Raw genomic sequence first — 16,764 nt, forward strand, 5'->3', positions numbered from 1 at the left:
AGGACAAACAAAATACCACAGCCAAAAAAATGAATAAAAACCGCGCCCCTAATAAGGCTTAACTAACTTAAGGACTACAGAAGAATTCAATAATGACACGTTTCAATTTTGGTTACAAAGGCATTTTTATTATCATTAGAAGTGGGCTCTGGTCGCGTCCCCTCTTCCCCCTTCTCAACTTACCTGCTCGAGATCGGATCTAAAACTAGTTATTAAGGTAATCAAGGAACTTTCCCCCCTTCGCCGAATCGAAGAGACCACGAACTAGTGATCGACTCGCCAAGGAGACTCCCCGTCTATCCCTGGCCCCATCGCTCGTTCCCACAGAACCCACAGAAGTATCACTAAAGTGCTCCGGATGCTGCGTCTTTACGTGCATGTTAAGACTGTGCTTGTAGCGCGCCACGTAGGAGCAATGGCGACACTTCTCCGTGGGCAGCTGACCACACTCGTAGCGGAGGTGCCTGGAGAGATTCTTCTTGTAGGTGTAGGCCTTTTCGCAGCGTGGACAAATGTGCGAGTTGTTGGACGGCGAGACATTGTTCAGCGAGGTGACCGATTTCACGGATATCGTCCAGGAGTTCTCTAAAAGAGTTACGAGAAAGAAACGAAATAGGTTAGCGAATTTCTAATATACAAAGTGAACATTTTTTGGACGCGAAATCAAATAACACTTGGGGACTGATGGAGAATGCTATATGTATGATATATGTATGCATGTTTTGTATAACCAACTACCAGTTCAATTGCGAAGCGATAGATAGTTACTGCAGCAGAAAGTTACATCGGTAGCTAGAGGAAAATTACAATCTAAGCTTAAACAAAAGGAGAAATCCAATCTTACCATTATTTCTTTCTCTTCATTCTTTAATATATTCTTTGTTTCAATTAAAAATAAAATCTAGAACTTGCTTTTAATTTGAGGCAATGACTTGGCCCACAGCTGCAGGTAGTACCGTCTACTATGGCGTAACGGTAGCAATGGTTTATGTTCTCCTTAGGAACAAACCATTGACCTGACTCTTGAACCTTCGAGATAGATAGTTCATCTGTAAGTAGGAAAATGGATTAGTTCAGGCAAACAAATACAGCGTGGCGACCCCCAAACTGCCCAGTAACAATTATTAAGGTGCTTGATTCTGTTATTTTGGGGTTTCAACATTTCAATATCAATCTTTATTATTCTTGTTGTTGGTTTTTCTGTTACCACTTTCTTCAAACAATGTGTATATAAACGATTCCATATATAATGCCATTTGTTCAGTTTTCGCAAAAATAACAATTTTCGGGGTTAAATGGTTTCTCGAAAAATTAAAACATAATCTCAAATGGCCTTAGCTTGGTTTTGGTTACATCAAATCTGGTTTTTGTGTTTTTCTCATTGTTTAATCCTACCGCTTGTTATTATAATTATTAATAATTATTAATTGGTTTTTGTTTTATTCCATGGTTTTAAGGTACTAACAATATCAGCTTCGTCAATGAAAGTTTTCTTGCTTTTTCTCTGTTTACGTTTTCTTATTATTCATGTTGTATAAATTTGTTTCATAATTTCGCCTTATCCGTGGTTTCGTTAACAATAAATATATGTATATATCATTTATCAATTTACTCGGTTTCATTGTTGTTAAATATTACGCTACAAAAAATAAACAACTTTCGTTACAATTAAACTTTTCTTACGGTTCTTCTTGTTCTGGTAATTATTGTTTTTGGTTTGATTATATATATAATATATATATATATATATTTATATATATATCCGTTAATCATTTTAGACTGTTATGGCAATTTCTTTGTTCCAAATACACTTTTACTAAAACGTTTTCTTGTCTGGTTGCTGTGTTTGCTTTGTTCAGTTTTTGTCTAAAATATATATATATTGGTATATGTATATGTCCTTGTATATATGTGTGTATATATATATATTTTTGGTTGGTTTCTTTGGAGTATATTTTGTTCATTATTTTGTAACTTACATAGTTAACTCTAATTTTTTTATGGTTTTTTGCAAACGGTTTTCTGCTCTTAGTCAATAAATATTAATTAACAATATAACAAAAGTTAAAACATAAAGAGTTCTCTGGTTAAATTAATGTGAAACGATATATGTTTGTATATGTAATAATAATATTAAAACAGTGTTATAACTAATTTAAAGAAAAACGATTTAACAAAAAAGTTATTGCGAAACATTCCATGTTTCATTCCCTTTATCTAAACTTTAACAGCAAAAATAATAATAATAATTTAGCTACTCGCAACAAGGTCTTAGTAAATTAGTTTAACAAAAAACATTATTCATACAAGTAAAGCGAATAATTCTCAATTAAATTTTTACTAATTTGAAAGCAATATTTCTTCTATTCCTTCAAAGAGTCCAACAATTTGTCTTGTTCGCTTGGAGGTTGGATTTGTGGTTTTCGGTTACAAAATGGTTCTTTAGACTATTCATTTCAAAAATTGACTTTGGCAAATAGCCGCACAAGACAAATTGTCAACAAACTTTTGAAGTATTGCACTTGTGGCAAAATTATCTAACCAAATTGAAGTAAATCAATCAAAATTTTGCCTTTGGTATTAGTTAATTACGGGGGAGGAGGTGAACATGTGCTAATACCGATAATTGACACTAAACTCACAAATCGGACCAACCGAAGGCTGCAAGGATAGTTGCCAAAACGAAGGATTTCTCTTCCAATATTACTAAGAATTAATCATTTTTTTTAGGCAGATCGGTCGGTTGCGAGTTTGGATTAGTGTCAAATCGGTCTTAATCTGCAGTTAGTACTTCACTATAATTGATTTTCATTCGTTTTTAGCTTCCTTTATACTGTGTATAATTTGTCTAGTTCATTCGAGTTCATATAGGTAGGTTTCTATTGCTGTTCTGTTTGTTCTCTATATTCTGTATTTTTATTTTATTTGTTTATTGTACTGTCATATACATGTGTCTTGCATATATGCTTAGGTTTATTTTCTGCAACCCAAAAATTAACAATCAACAAGCAACAAACAATATATTTCTTGCGCTCCTCCTGCTTCCTTACTGCGTTCCTAACTAGAAATTATGTTTAGTTGCCTCCTGCTTAGGTTATATATATGTATTCCGTATAATTTCAATAATTTATCATTTATCATTTATCATTTATATATATATATTAAAAATTTGTTTGATAATGGCACTCTCGTAGCATTTAGTTGTCACTTCTGCCGTCAAAAATTTCACTAGACTCAATCTTTGAACTCACAACAAAAATGTACTATAAATTACACTTGTCAACAGAATCGATTTTCATCTTCGAATGCAACAACAAATCATATTGGTTCACATATACATTTATCATGTATGAGTATATTGTTCGATCTCTTCTATGGCTTCTTCATCGTCGTCGTCTCTAAAGCAGCATTGAATTTTACTTTCAGTTTTGGTGGAGAATTTCTAATGGCACAAAATGTTCTATTTCTTCATATTTTTTTTTTCTTTTCTCTGGTAAAAAATCCTTTGACCGATTGGCACACACACTCGCACAAGGCTACGCACACACCCACACACACATACACGCACCTATATCATACAAATACAATTACTTTTGGCGATGTGAGTACACGTTACCAACATCTAATCCTCGTCACTGACTAACAATTTCCGTTTCCTTAATATCCTCTTTGTTCAACAGACAACATTTTTGCTAATATAGCATTATATATAGTTCTATATGTGTATATTTTTATGTAGATGTGGTTGTTTCCTCATATGTATATGTTTTGTATATATGTATATAAACTCTCTTTACTATTTTGTTGTTCTTGGAACCATGTAACAAATCTTCCTGCAATCCCTTTCGACCATCTGCCTCTGCTAAACACTCGTGATGCCTAACCAAAGTTGACTCTATGAGACTTAAAGTGTATTACTTGCTGGATACATACAGTGGGGCCTCTATCTGGACACTGGTTTCTTCACTCCAGAAGTATCACTGTACGTAAGCAGCGTGTGTGTTGGTGTGTCTGTGTACCTGGCATAATAACAACTTAAACAATAACATAATAACATTTAGTTATCTTTTGATGATCTTCTTGCTCTGCTCTTATTGTTTTTGATGTCATCCACTCGCATTTCAGGTTTAGTTAATTTCGTGGTTGTGTGGCATAACAAGAATCGTATTAATTATATTATATATTAGAAATATATATAATAGATATATATTTGGCAACAAATAAACACAGTACGTTTTGTTATATGCATTTCTGTTATTTTTGTTCTGTTTCTGTTCTGTTTTGTTCTATCCTCTTTCCATTTGTCGGTTGTTATATGTATATGCATTTCTCTCATTTGTTAATTTCACTAAGTTTTGCTTGGTTTAGTTTCTATATTATTTATATATTTTAACTAAAATTACGTAGTTTTGGTTAGTTTGACTAAAATTGTTTTGCTCTTAGCTTCCTTGCGTGTATGTTTTGTTTTATGTTTTCTTTAATTTTTTATGTTTTGTTCTTTAACTTTTGTTTGTTTGCCTCTCTGTTCTATTACTTAGTTTAGTTTCTTTTTTTTTTGTTTCTTTTCTTAGGTTTTTTATCTGGTTTTACATTTTACTAAAATCCTATAAAATGTTCACTGACTGCATTTAATATATGTGTATATATTGTTGTTCTAGCTTGTTAAATATTTCGTTTTTCACTTGCTCTTTAACTAAGTATTCCGTTTGTTTCATTAATGCTCAGTTTCAACAATAATTCTCATCATATATACTATATATATAGATTGGTTGGTTTTTTTTTTGTTTATCCATTTTCTTTATAAATGATGTGGCATCCAATAAATTCGTTTTGTTGTTTGTTATTTGTAATTGTTCTTGGTTTTATCTAATTGTTCTATATATCCTTTTGTTTGTTCTCATTGTTTGTTGTTGTGTTGCAGTATTGCGTGTGTTTGTGTGTGTGTGTGTCTAATATACGTGTATATAATCATGTTCATGTTCATCATTTCAAGTCGATCATCAGATCAGTTGATCTTCTGCCTATTGGGATAACGCTTATTCTATTTGATTTTAAAGAAAACATTATCTCATAAGTAATATTTGACACAGACACCGCTCTCAAGGTGTCGCTTTAGGTGGGAGCTTTGTGAAAATGCTTTGCCGCACATCAGACAGCGAAATTTTTTCTGTCCACCACATTCATATCTGGGGAACACGGAGTCATCGCATAAATATAGAGAGAGAGGCAGAGATAGACAGGTATCAGTATCAGTATCAGAATTGGTATCACAATATCATCAGACAGACCGACCACAGATCGAGGACTATAGATCCACAGATCCAACTGACTATATGGACACTCACCTGATATGTCGTTGCAGCGAGCTGGCGTCCTTGTAGCTCTTCAGGCAATTGAATCTCGGGCACTGGTAACGTCCGTCGGGATTTATGAACTTGAACAGATCGGAGAACTTGAGCTCGTACCAGTAGTCGCGGATCAGGGCTTGCGCCGAACTGGCCGATGAGCCACCAACTGGCGGTGGAGTTTGGCTCGAGTTGGATACATAGCTGCTTGGAGCTACAAATTAGATGTTTAGCATTTGTATAGAAGGAGAAGAAAGAGAGATACATTTCATGAGTGTCGGGATGATCCATTGGATTTTGCCATTGGCAAAACAAATCTGTCTTACACAACTAGAGCACATATTTCGTTTTGAAAAAGTAACAAGATTTCAGTAGGAAAAACGATTTTAGATATTTTAGAGTTCGTAAACAATTTTGTTCGTAAATAGAACGAATTTGGTAACGTTAACTTTTGCACTGAGTATTATAAATTAAAAATAGTAATAGTAATAGTAATACATTGGTGATATTTACAGTTAGTGTGTGTTGCGGGGTGGTTTGCTTGATTTAAATTTTTTGTATTTTGTGTGGGCGTGGCATGGTGAAGCGTGAGCAGAGCTAGCAGCAGTAGTTGCAGATTGGCTTGGTTTTATTTTTTGCTGGGTTTGCTTTTTTATTGATTGATTTGTTTTTTGTTTGAATGAGCGCTGTGGGATGATGACTGATCTTGACTGAAGTTGATGCATATGATGGTGATGCTTGACATGGGTCTGCAATGAAACATGTTTAGTAAACTGGACGGCAGAGAGACGAGGAGAGAGCAACCCACTAGATATACAAACGGTTTCTTGATCAATACAATTTTATTCGAGTTACAAAAATATTCATATTTATATATATGCATATAAAAAATACTTAGTTATGGCTCTGACATATAAAAATAGTGGCATTTTGCTTATAAATGTATAATATATATACGTTCAAATGACTTAAGTCGCTAGCTAAATATCATTTTCGCTTGTTTTACTCGTGTGTTCACAAAATTCGATTCACATTCATCAACGGTTCACAAAATATATAGTAACTGCTTAAGACTTGGGCTTTAAGTTATTCCTTTCTTCTTTGACTGCTCTGTAAATATATGCTTGTTATACATTTGAACTATGTGTTTGCGGCTGTTTAGTTAATAGTTTTAGTTAATTGTTTGTTGTACTTGTACTGTTGGTTGCGTTTCATTTGTATTCATTTGAGATCCTTGTCTGTTATCCTATCTGTTAGTCATAATCCTAGCTAGCAAAGGAACTTAGATTTTATGAACTTAATCCACAAAAGTTTAGTGTTAATTGATTTTCGTTTTTTAAATTGGAATTTCGCTGATTTGGCATGGCCTCTCTTAACTACAAACTAGACTATATCTTTTCGTTTTTGGTTTTGGTTTTTTTGGTTTCTTTTCTTAGGAATGCAAAGTGTGCGGGTCGCCGACCCCGAACTACTCTCAGTAGTTCATCCCCTCCCTGACTTAGTTTCGTTCACGTTTTCTCTTTGGACTTTTTGGCTTAGTGGACTATCAACTAAAGACTACCAATTTGAAACTTAAATTAACTTAGGAAAAAGCCAGACTAGCTGAAGCATAAGTTATGATTGCGAAAATTTCTGCGCTTAACTTAAGTCTAAACTACGAATGTTAAATAAGAACCCACACAAGTCGACTGCAATGATTTGAATTTTAAGCAGGCAGGTTGCTTGGTTTGTTGGTTGGTCGCTTGGTTGCTGCCCGCCTTTGTATGCCATCTACATAAATTAACCAAATTTATGCAAATCGTGTTTACCATACATAAAAAACAAAGTGAAAGCTGAAATAAGTTTTTTCCGCTGCCGTTCGATAAGCAAATGAGCTCCTGGGCGAGCTCAGTAGATCATTGCAGTCTGTCCTGGTTGGTTGGTTGGTTGGTTGGGCTTTGTTATAAGAACTGAATTTGTATGGAACTGAACTTCAAGGACTGGATTAGAGATGCAGATAATATGGTGTTTGGGGACCATCATCCCCCTATGCGGTGGCCTCCCATTTGGTGGCTATTCCCGTGGAGGCCTGCATCTGAAAGGCCAGCGGCAGGAAGTCCTTTTTCATTTTGGCAAAGTGGGTCTTGATGTGCTTGGTTAGGTTGTCGCTCCTCTTGGCCGCATAATTGCAGCTGGGGCACTGGAAGATGGGTCTTTCGGTGGTGAAGCGGCACTCGAACCGTCGATGGCGACTGAGACTCTTGCGGGTCTTGTACGACTTGCCGCACTGATCGCAGGCGTGCTGATACCAGGTTAGTACGAAATCTGCAATGTAGATGTGGGTGCGGGGCGGAGAGAGGGGCACACGAAGACGGATGGGTAAGTGAGTGGGTGAAAGTGATCGAGTTGAATTGGTTGATTGGTTGATTGCTTGATAGTTGATATAGAATGATACGTTTCCTGATCGTGTATGACTGACTGTGACTGTATATTTTTGATATCTGTATCTGTATTGGATGGACTCTTCTTTACACATTTCGATTTCTGTACTTTTTGAGCAAGTCAAATTTGCTAAGCTACAAAAAAATCAGGAAAAAATCATATGTAAATATTAAATAAAAACTCATAATAATTACGACTTAAAAAACATGTCAAGCATTCCAAAAACAAAAGGTTTATAACTATTTTGACGGGAAAATAAAAAAATATATATGTAAACATCGAGATTTCTTAGAATTAGAAAAGTTTAGCCCATAATTAATATATATTCGTAAAAAAAAAACCCAAGTTGAACCGTCTTAGATACTAGAAAAAAGTCTGTGTGAGAAAAAACATCAAGTGTTAAGTAATTTATTTTGGTTTTGCAAACATTTCATTGAAGGAGACACAAATATATTATCAAATAGAGAAAGATTAAGACTAGGAATTGGAATTGGAAAAACCACACAAAAAGCTCCAAGGACGCACACGCCCATACACTCGCCAAAAAAACGCACACGCATTTGAGACACAAAAAGCAGACACATGAGAGAACCCAAGCAAGAAAGTGGAAAATAGACACGAACTATGCTGAGAACATGCTTATAGGGCGATATAGTGCGCATCGGAACTTCAAAACAATCAAAAGGCATTGCAATTGAAATTGACACAATTCAGCTATATTTTACTTTAGTACCATCCCGAAACGCACTGTATCGCACCGTATGTACGTGTAGATCAAGTTGAAACCCAGACAAAAACAATTCGAGGCAAGATTTTACACAGAACTAAGATATATATCATAGAGTATATATATAAGAAAATATGTATGGTATATAATACTGTGACAGACTTTGTTTCTTGCAGATCGTTGCGCTGCAGCAGACAGTCGAGTTTTCCAGGACAAGATACGGTTCGGTCGGCTTCATAGATAGTAGTATGTGATAGTAGGTAGTAGATATTGGAGTAGTAGTGGTAGATGGAGTAGTGGGGTAGTACAACAGTTTTGTTTGTAGAGACATCTAAAAGAAATTTAGTAATAAAAATAGGTTAGTGAAAATTCGCACAATTTCCGGAGCAAAAAAAGATGACAACACTGAACACATGGGGGGATGGAAAACAAAAACATACACGAAAACAAAAACATTGATGGATCGTGGGGTATGAACAAAGGATGAAGTGGTGGCGATGGTAAATTGGGAATGAGAAAAGGCTATAAAAATAAAACTTTCGATTGCTGCAATTGAATTGAATACATAAATATAGTATATTTGGTGTATTTGGTGTTTTCGTAATTTATTCAATTAAAATATAATTCTCATTTTTGTTTCGTTTTGACTTTGGATAAATTAGGTTTTAAAATTAGGTATACATGCTAGAAATGTATAGTATAGCAATAACTTAACTAGGTCGTACATTTTGGTGGCATATCATTTGGAATAAGTGCGTTACATGTATAAATCAACCTGCATGGCTTCCTCTATTCGTAAGAGGAGAGTTAGGTGGTCAGTTGAGTATTTTGCGTTTTTTGGATTAAATCAAATTGAAATTACTCAACTTGTAGTAAAAGATTTGATATTCTCTCTTGACTTTTTTGGTTACATCTTAAATGACTAACAAATAGTTTAGATGCTGGACTCTTTTTGGGCAAAGTAATCCCATCCCTGTCATGCTGAAAAGCGTCTTATATGTATAGAAATTCGTGACGGTTCGAGTTAGTTATCGTTCGTCTTAGGAAAGATCCGTTGGATGATTCAACACTGTAATATTGACAAATTTTAAGACACATTTTGTCTAGGGGCGACTCACAAAAATACATAATTAAAATTATCTTCAAAATGGAATGTCTACGTTTGAGATTCTCGTACAGGGCAATACATAGAGTAAAAGGGGGCTTGGGGCAAAAACGTAAGAATACAGTATGCAAATACGCAGAGCCTTGGCTCTTGACAAATGAAAAAATTGAGAGATTCTTTTGGTTTCAATAAATAATATAAATAGCTAGAAAGAGCTTAGTTATTGTTATAAGCAAATGGCATCGTGTTCATCAATCGCTCCTTGAGCAATGAATTCGATATGATCTGTAGGCCCAGCTTCATGTTCCACTCCTCGTTCATCAGGTGCTGCACCTTGCTGGGCGTCACCGGTTCCGGCTTGATGCCAAGAGCTGCAGCAGCCTCGACTTGTGCGGCCAACGCTTCGTCATCATCTGCGTCCTCGGGTCGTCCTCCTCCGGATTCATTGTTGTTCTTGGCTTGGGCCTCAGCGATGGCGGCTGCTGCTGCTGCTGCGGCTGCTTGCTCCTCGACCACGGCTGCTGCGGCAGAAATGGCAGTGATGGCACCTGTCAACCCATACGTGGGTATCGGCATGATGTGCGGTGGCAGTGGCGAAGTGCATCGCGAGCCCGACAGATTCTCGTTTTCGTAGTTCTCCTTGCGCAGCGAAAGGTTCTCTGGTATGGGACTCTCGCAGCCATTATGGGATCCAGCACTGCCCACACTAGCCCCACAGTCACCGGTGGAGCCTCCTCCGCCGCTACCACCCATCTGCTGAAGACCGGCTAGACCGCCGCCGGACTTTAGGTCTAGCGAGCAGCCGAGAGAGGAACGCGAACCACTGCCCGTTGTCATCTGTGCAATTGCCGGCGGAATGCCGTGCTTGGAGACCAAGTGGCGCACCATGTGGTACTTGCGACGGAATCGAGAGCTGCAAAACTCGCAATTGAATCGCGGCGGAATGCCGATGCATTCGTCGCGCATGTGGCGCTGCAGATGGCGCTTGCGGAGATAACTCTTGTTGCAGACAGCACAGTGGAAACGCTCCTTGTCTTGATCCTGATCCGCATCATCGCTGCCAAAAACGCTGTGCTTGTAGTCGTACTTCAGGTCTGTTGGGTTCGAACCAAATCGAATCCCGACGATCGGTGGTTAGTGGTGTGGTGTGATGTGATGTGAATGGTGTGTATTTGTGTGGTTTTGGTGATGATGTCGATTTGGGTTTGATTATTTGTGATTTGGGAAGATTAAAGTCGTTTCGATTCGATTTGATTTGATTGGTTTTTGGTTTTGATGTTTTGTGGGGTTGTATGAAATGAAAATGAAAAGAAAATAAAAAGAAACATGTGTGAAAAATCATAAACAAGGTCCAGAATTATGCTTAATTGTAATTGCCATAAACAAGACTCAAATTTTCGCTTTCAATTTTGTTTATGAACTTAACTTAAACTAAACTTAAATGTTAACTTTTGTTGCTTTTGTTTTGAGAAGTTGAAGGAAAACTAATACAAATTATACAATTCAATGTCTAAATCAAGTTTACATAATGATACAAATTCTTTTTCAACATAAACTACTGGAGAAGCTACTCTAAACAATTGTCAAGAAAAACAATAATTAAAATAAATACATTTAAATACTTTCTATAACAAAAATACAAAAAATAAGATTAAAAGAACTATTTATAAGAATATCAAATACTTATTGGATAAAATGGTTAGCAATAGTAAACAAAACTTTTAATTTAAGGTTAAACCTTTTGAATTAACTAAAAACCTAAAAGTTTAAAACTTTGTTTTAAATTATTCAATTGAATTTTTATCAAACATTTTGATTTTTATATTTTTCCTAAAGGGGTTGTACTAAACACGGTAATAAATGTTTTCTGAGGTCTGGTGTGGTTGGTCTCCAAAGGTAATTCTGACATCATTGGCTCTAAAAAATACATTATTCAAAAATTTATATCGGTGATAAAAAATCAACTTTCATTTCAATAAATATTCGTACACATATATTTAACTTCAGATATTGACTTAGCAGAGACACAGAACAATAGAGCGAGATTAAACAACGTTTCTTAACTAGAATAAGGATGTTTTATGTAGATGTATACAGCCAATTTGATCTCGATCTTGGAATCACATTCCGCCTAAATCCTAGACTTTCTTCAGCTGATGAATGCCGTGCTTCTGCCTAAGGTGTAGCTTCAAATCGTATCGCCACGAACAGCTAAAGTTGCAGAACTCGCAATGAAACTGAACACTGGTCTTTTTGGCCGCCAAGGATGAGCTGCTATTGCCGCTACTGTTGTTGTTGATGTTGGCGTTGCTGGGGCTGCTTGTGTTGCCGCCGCTGGCAGAAATGTGATTACGTTGCGGTTTGTTGGCAGACGACGAACGTATGCCGCTATTCAGCAGATTGGCCAACTGAAAGGAGGCTGCTGCTGCAGACATGTGACAACCACTGCAGTTGCTGACGTTGCAATGGAGCTGCTGGTGCTGTTGACCGGTCACTTGCAAGTGGTTTACAATGGCCTCCGCCTGGCCAGAGTTTCCGCATTTGTACATTCTGCGTATCGTTACTTCTGGCTCGCATATCTCAGCAGCAGCACCACAGTTGCTATGGTTGCTGCTGTTGCTGTGGTGGTGCAAGTTCTGGTGATTGAGGTTCTGGTGGTTTGCTGTGGTGGCTGCGGTCTGATGCTCCGCCGGCTTCTTGCTGGCCGCACTGGCCGCTGCTATAACTGCCGTGGCATAATTACAGTAAAGCGTCCTTAAATCTGTAAGAATTGTGATTGGGTTTTTGTCTAAGATTTGCTGAGACTGTTTAACGATTCTTACAGAGAGTACAGAGTCATAGAAAGGAGTAGAGTGGAGAAATAGAGATATGGCGGGTGGTGTTGTGTGGTTCTGTTCGTGTTGTCCTCGCTGTACTATTATTTTTCTTTTTTTTTTACTTGATTTGATTGGTTTGGTTGGGTTTCATTTTTTACAGTGTGTTTTTGTTGCTTGGCTTATAACTAAGCTTTGTATTATGCAATATATAATGTGGATTAGGTTAACCGACGCCGCCATTACATGGATATACATTTTGCCGAAGTTAAAACTTAAGTTAAACTTAAAGGTAAACACAAAAATAATCAACTTTGGCACCAACAAAATGTTCGAGAAAATGTTATTTACCAAAAATTATCAAGAAATTAAATTACAATTGAAACTGGGTCTCAACTTGTTCCTATTTGTCTCATGCATCAATTGAAAAACGCATTTGTTGTGGTTTGGTTTATAAAAAACGTTGCATTTATTTTTAGTTAATAGCTTTCTCCTTCTTTATTTTATACAAAATATATATATATATATACTTTCTTTTAATATTATTAGATTAGTTCTCAACTTTTTGATTTAGCGCTGGAAAAAGAAATACTCATATATTTTGGTTGTGCGACAGCCAAATAAATGTATAAAACATATAAATGCAGGAAAAATAAAGGATTTTGCAAGCCAAAAGGTCAAAGTTCAACCGCTGCTCTTTGGTTAATTCAGTTAGTAGTAGAGATTTTTCAGTGGACAGGATAGCGTTCGTTACGCGTCTTTTACTCGAAATGGAGGTAGAGAGGAGACCCCGCCCCTCAGTTCAAACCGCTATCCCTCCTACAATCCCTCCCCGTTAAGCAGTTCAGTGGAGGAAGTGGAGGTGCCGCTGGCCACCACTGCAGCTGCAGCTGCCACTTGCTGAAGAGCCTGCTGTAGAAGGGCCTGCTGCCGCAGTTGCTGGCGGTAAAAGTTACTGGTGGTCGATTCCTCCGTTAAGTGCGATTGCTGGTGCTGCAAGAGTTCCTCCTCATCGTCATCTTCGACTAGTAGGCGTGCTGATGATCCTCATCCGCAGCGGCCACGGATCCATCGTCCAGCATGTCGACCAGATCTACTATTTCCGTCTCGGGCTTCTGATCCTCTCCTTCGACGGCAGAGGCTGCCGCAGCTGCAGCTCTTTGCTGGCGCTTAAACAGCGATCGCATGGCTATCTCCGGATGCTTTTTGCGTACGTGCTGGCGCAGATGATCTGCTCGCTTCGTGCGATGACCGCATACGGAGCACACCATGCTCTTTCCCTTGCCGCACTCTTGGCGCAGATGGCGCCGCAAGGTTCCGTGCCTTCGATAAGTTCTATAGCACTGCGGACACGTAAAGCTCTCCTCCTGACCCCCACTTCCTGCTCCGCCACCAATACCATTTCCGCCGGCTAATAATCCTTGAAGTGATCGAATTGCGGCGCATGAAAGTGGTGCAACGATCCCGATCCCTGGTGATAGTCATCGCTGCTGCCATCCATCAGTTCCAGCTTGCTGCCGTTTAGATGATTCTGCTGACTTGAGGACGAGTCGTCGATCAGCTGCAGGCCTGAAATTTGTTTTTGTTTTTCGTTTGGTATTTTCAGATTTTCTCAGTTTCGAATTCATTTTCTATAATTTTCCTTGCGATTTTCTTTTACGTTTATATAACGTTAAACGTTAATTTTTTGGTCAATCATGCGATTACTTCATTATCGAATGTTAAATTGGTTTCGTTTAGTTGTTTTTTTTTTCAAGGCAAAACAAGCAATTTGTTATGTTTAGTTTTTCAAAATGCCAGATTAGTTTCGAAAGCATTATTATTTTGGTTTCGTGGTAAATTAATAAATTAATTTCTGCTTGGCATTAAACAAAAACAAATTTCAAACAGGCATATATGTATAAAAAACAATTGCACAGCAGCATGGCAAATCAAAAGGAAGGAGCGGGCGTTAGGTTAAAGATTAATCTTAGGTGGAGAAAGACGTAGAAAGGTGGGGATTTTGACAGAGCAGACAGATACCTCGTCACGAGAAAGAAGTTTTCCTTTGTTGTTGTTTGTTTGGGTGTGTGATTTATGAAAAAGGAGCGTAAATGAAGGGCAAATGTAAGTGTGGATCTGTTTGTCGAGCAAGCAAAAATATAACATATACAGATATCATATGGCTTTATATGGTGGTTGATCATGGGACGCGCGAAACAGAAGTCGAAGAAACATTGAAGAAAAGAAGAGTTCCCAGGGTAATTCATAAATTGGCATCATTAGCTTAACGTTTTTAATGGCTCTTTTTGATCAGTCTAAAACAAATATTTGGTATTGTGCTTCTTGACCTTGCAATGCCGATTCAGCGAGTCCTTGCGCTTGAATCCCGCATCGCAAACCTGGCACCGGAAGTTCTCCAGCATACCGCACTCGAACTCCAGGTGCCGTTTCAATGCGGATAACCTGGTGTATGCGTTCGGACACTGTGGACACTGGAGCTTGCCATCGTCCCGCATATCCGCATTTCTCGCCAGATTCGCCGCCGAGCTGCTCCGCACCGTTGGCGGTGGAATGCTCTTCTTGGTGGTGCTGCTACTACTGTTTGCCGCCTTCCTCCTCCGCGATCGCAGCTTTCCACGTCGCAGTTGCACCACAGGTGTAACCACTGCAAGTGGTGGCGAAACTGGCGGCGATTCAACGGCCACGGGCGGCGGTATCGGTGGCGGCGGCATTTCGCTGTCATAGTAAAACATTTGATTCAAACTCAATTCGAGCAGACCTGCAATTAAATGTTTGAGCAAAGAGGAGATAGAGCAACAAAACACACAAAGTCACGAAAACAGAGAACAGAATGCAAAAAGCGAGCAATCGACAGACAAAGCTTTATATTTCAAACACACAAACTTCGAAAATCACAGTGTTGCCAACTCCACTATCTTAGCGTCAGATGTCGAGTCTTTGTCTAGTAGGTACATATCGAACCAAATGCATTTGTACAGAATAATAAACAGAAGTATACATAAACTGATAGTTATAGCGTTATTATTTCTTGATTGTTTCTGTTTAGTAATGGTTTTAAAATCACTTGAAAAAGCCGTCCAATTTTAGGAGTTTTTAAGTTAACTACACAACCTTAGTAAATGTTTTACAAATTTTAACAATTCTATATCAATCGCTAAAAGATACTCTCATTATCCCTGCTTTAAGCAATGTAGTTTCCAATGATCATAGAATGCTAAATACTCATCGAAGTCAAATAGCTAAACTACATCTAGCAGTCAGTCTATATCTACAAGTCATGAACACAGCATGCCTAATTTAAGCAATGTACTAAACAATTGTCTCTAAGTTAAGGATAAATGTACTTTTAAAATAATAGAAACTCTTGTATTTTCTACTTCAATTGATTGGCTTGTATAGTAAGTACGTAGAATAGTTTGCTGGCAACACTTGACTCCCTTCAATCACTCAATCGAATCCACTTCTAACCACTCCACCTGCTCCACTCAACTTCCACTTATTCGCGATGTGAGATACAGAAGAACCACAGGTTGAAAATCGAACCCAAGTTTATTGCAGTTTTCATGTGGGGTGGGGGTGGGGTGTGTGTTGTGTTCTAATATGATGAGTGTAAAGTACGGGTGTTTTACATCGATTACACTTTTATCCTTATATAACGAACTATTCCCTCTTTTGGGCGCCCTTGTGTACATAGTAGTAGTGATCTTGCAGCTTGAAATTATAGTGGAATCGACGGTCGCACATACGGCACACATACTTCTTCGGCTGGTTGCACTCTTTACGCATGTGACGCCTCAAGGTGCCCAGGACCTGGTAGCGACGTCCGCACGTCTGGCACACGAAAGGAGCACTCGCCGCATCCGACGCTTTGCCTTTCGATTTCGATTTGGATATGGATGCGGTGGTGGCCGATGCGGTTGTGGACGTGGAGGGAACACTTCCCCCGCTGCTGGCATTTCTAGAGGAAATGGAAAATCGGGAGGAAGAACAGCGGTTCATCATCGGCTTTTGGGTCACAGATTGATCATGAAAGGATCCGAAATCCAAGCGCCAATCGCTAGTCAAAATTTACCTGCACGATAAAGAGTTGGTTGCCATCGCCGTGCGCTTACGCCTGGACATCATGTGCGTTGAAGTGGCGGAAGTGGCTATAGCCGTAGCGATGGCTAGGGTGGCCTTTCTTCTGGCCAGACGCTTTGAGCTACCGCGCACCGCGGTGATTCTGGGCACAACCATTGTGTCTGCAACCAATGGACCAATATTTCAAATGCGGTGTGGGGACAGAAAGAGTTTGAGATTGAATTGAGGCACAAAGAAATAGACTCCAAAACCAAAAACAAATGAAAGAAC

General features: G+C 38.2%; 1 protein-coding gene across 17 annotated transcripts in view; it reads right to left on the reverse strand.

The window, feature by feature from the left end:
- Positions 1 to 16,764, reverse strand: part of LOC122614172 (longitudinals lacking protein, isoforms F/I/K/T) — a 61,762-nt gene that overhangs the window by 28,455 nt on the left and 16,543 nt on the right. Inside the window, exons 6-8 of one of the 17 annotated variants that reach the window (XM_043788685.1) lie at positions 8,656 to 8,824; positions 5,346 to 5,559; positions 2,143 to 5,186 (exon numbers count right to left, since the gene is read on the reverse strand). The exons of 11 other annotated variants lie outside the window; for them this stretch is intronic. In XM_043788685.1, the coding sequence (XP_043644620.1) occupies positions 5,181 to 5,186; positions 5,346 to 5,559; positions 8,656 to 8,824 (389 nt within the window). In that variant the 3' untranslated portion in view covers positions 2,143 to 5,180. Of the gene's footprint in view, positions 1 to 2,142; positions 5,187 to 5,345; positions 5,560 to 8,655; positions 8,825 to 9,072; positions 10,693 to 11,700; positions 12,360 to 14,693; positions 15,173 to 16,059; positions 16,373 to 16,486; positions 16,656 to 16,764 lie in introns of those variants that run through there. 5 more of the 17 variants (XM_043788687.1, XM_043788682.1, XM_043788678.1 and 2 more) reach the window with 5 other exon arrangements.

This window comes from Drosophila teissieri, chromosome 2R (genome assembly GCF_016746235.2).
Source record: "Drosophila teissieri strain GT53w chromosome 2R, Prin_Dtei_1.1, whole genome shotgun sequence".
In the NCBI taxonomy this organism is placed as follows: domain Eukaryota; kingdom Metazoa; phylum Arthropoda; class Insecta; order Diptera; family Drosophilidae; genus Drosophila; species Drosophila teissieri.